At 47.3% G+C, this 1956-nt stretch overlaps 1 protein-coding gene across 1 annotated transcript; it reads left to right on the forward strand.

Moving 5' to 3' along the window:
- Window positions 1–1066: 1066 nt before the first annotated feature.
- On the forward strand, window positions 1067–1182 carry LOC103771996 (acrosin-like; the record flags this gene model as incomplete). The annotated part of the gene is made up of 1 exon (XM_008939316.1): window positions 1067–1182. A coding segment is annotated over one exon (116 nt), but the record flags the coding sequence as incomplete, so codon positions are not given.
- Between the last annotated feature and the right edge of the window lie 774 nt (window positions 1183–1956).

The raw sequence follows: 1956 nt of genomic DNA on the forward strand, positions 1-1956 counted from the left end.
GGAAAGCTAGATAAGATAGAAAATGTACTCCCAGCAGTTCCTGGACAGTCTGCAGCTATATTTTTGCATGGAAGTCAATAAAATTGCATGCTGTGTGTGGGTTTGGTTTTTTTTTTTGGTGGATGCAATTTTTACAAAAAAAAAGTTATAAATAAATTATTAGTTGGGTAAAGCTGCATTTGTTCTTAAAGGAGAAGCAGATCAAAGCAAGGCAGTGTGGGAGTGAAGGCAACAGATACAACTAGATTAGGCTGCAAACATCCTTAACTCTGCTTTCATTACTGCACCTGTTAGATTCATTTTTTATGATTTTTAACCTCATGATTTTACATTTTAAGTCTCTAATAAATCACATTTACCTCCCTGGGGTGATGTGTTTTGATACCTGTTTATTTATTCACTTTAGTACCTGAATGGTTGTGGTAGGAAAATTTTTCAATAGTATATTTAACATGGCAGAGCCTGTAAGGAAACCTGCAGTTCTCATAATATTTCTGAAAGTAAAATAAAACACCTCCTGTCTCACTGGTCTTCAAAGCAAGGGCTTGTAGTGATAGGACAAGGGGCAACGGACTTAAACTGGAAGAGTGGACATTCAGATTAGAAATTAGGAGGAAGTTTTTCACAAGGAGGGTGGCAAGGCACTGAAACAGCTTGCTCAGGAAAGTTGTGGATGCTCCATCACTGGAGGTGCTGAAGGCCAGGTTGGATGGGGCTTTGAGCAACCTGGTCTAGTCGGAGGTGCCCCTGCTGGTGGCACAGGGGTTGGAACGAGATCATCTTTAAGGTCCCTACCAACCCAAACCATCCTGTGACCCTATGATTCACCCCTTGAGCTTTTGCCAGTGCTCGCAGCCTCCACCCAAGGGACCTGCCTGGACTGTTCCTTATCTTGTGTATCCCAGCTGGCCAAAGCAACAGTGACACAAGGAGTTTCGCAAAGGAATTTCCCCACCAGTTATTTTATACTTAAAAGGCACTAGAGGCTTACAAACACTTGTGAAATAATAAAGGCTCTGAGAGATCCCGTTCTCACAGCACACTCCAGCTCCTCAGCGATGCTGAGGCGCACGGGTTCCCAGCCGAGCGGAGCCTCCTCCTCCTCCTCCTCCCCCCCTGCCCCCTGGACCAGCGCCATCTCCCACATGTGCTCCAGCAGTGCAAAACCCACCTTCGCTTTAACCTCCTCCTTGTGTTACAGGCTGAGGGAAAACAGATGTCAGCGGCGCTCACACAGGGGCCGTTGTGCCGCAGCAGCCCCGCGCTGCCATGCCTTCGCAGGGACGGGCTCCCAGGAAGCTGCAGTCCCCCCTTATTCGGTGGGGTAGCACCCCAGAGGATGCCACCACCGCCTCTTCTTGGGCAAGGTTAAGTGCGTTTGACACGCAGCCTCCAATACAGTTTACTAGATAGAAGTGGAGCTCTTGACCGAGTGCAGAGAAATGCATTTTATCCTATCAGATAACAATGTTCTGTAAAGAAGATGTTGCCTATCTCTAGAAAGATCAGAGAAGAGGCTGCCTTGCCCGTGAGCAGCACTGTAACCAGCAGGCAGCCCATCATCTCTCAACCTAAGGAGGTGCAAAACCAGTAAATCAATGCACAGGCAACTGTTTGATGGTGTTTGCCCAAGGACCTGGTGTACAGAGGTCTCTCCTATGAAGGAGCAGATGGACTCAACTGTGGCTGGCCATGGTAATTGTGATGCACAAAACAAAGCCCAAAACAAACTCTAAAGCAATGGAGTAAGAAGAGAGGGCCAGAAACACCAAGCAACCACGCAAACGGCTGGAGAAGCCCTGACACAGGGAGCAGAAAGGAGCAGTTGCAGTTCTGGTTTTAGGATGTACAGTAATTTTCTTGTCTGCTAATGGACGTGTTATGCCACACATGAAGGTCACAGCCTCAAGAAAATGATAATTTCAGGATCACAGGCAGGATCCCCGAGCACAACGG

This window comes from Merops nubicus, unplaced genomic scaffold (genome assembly GCF_000691845.1).
Source record: "Merops nubicus isolate BGI_N331 unplaced genomic scaffold, ASM69184v1 scaffold28814, whole genome shotgun sequence".
NCBI lineage: Eukaryota > Metazoa > Chordata > Aves > Coraciiformes > Meropidae > Merops > Merops nubicus.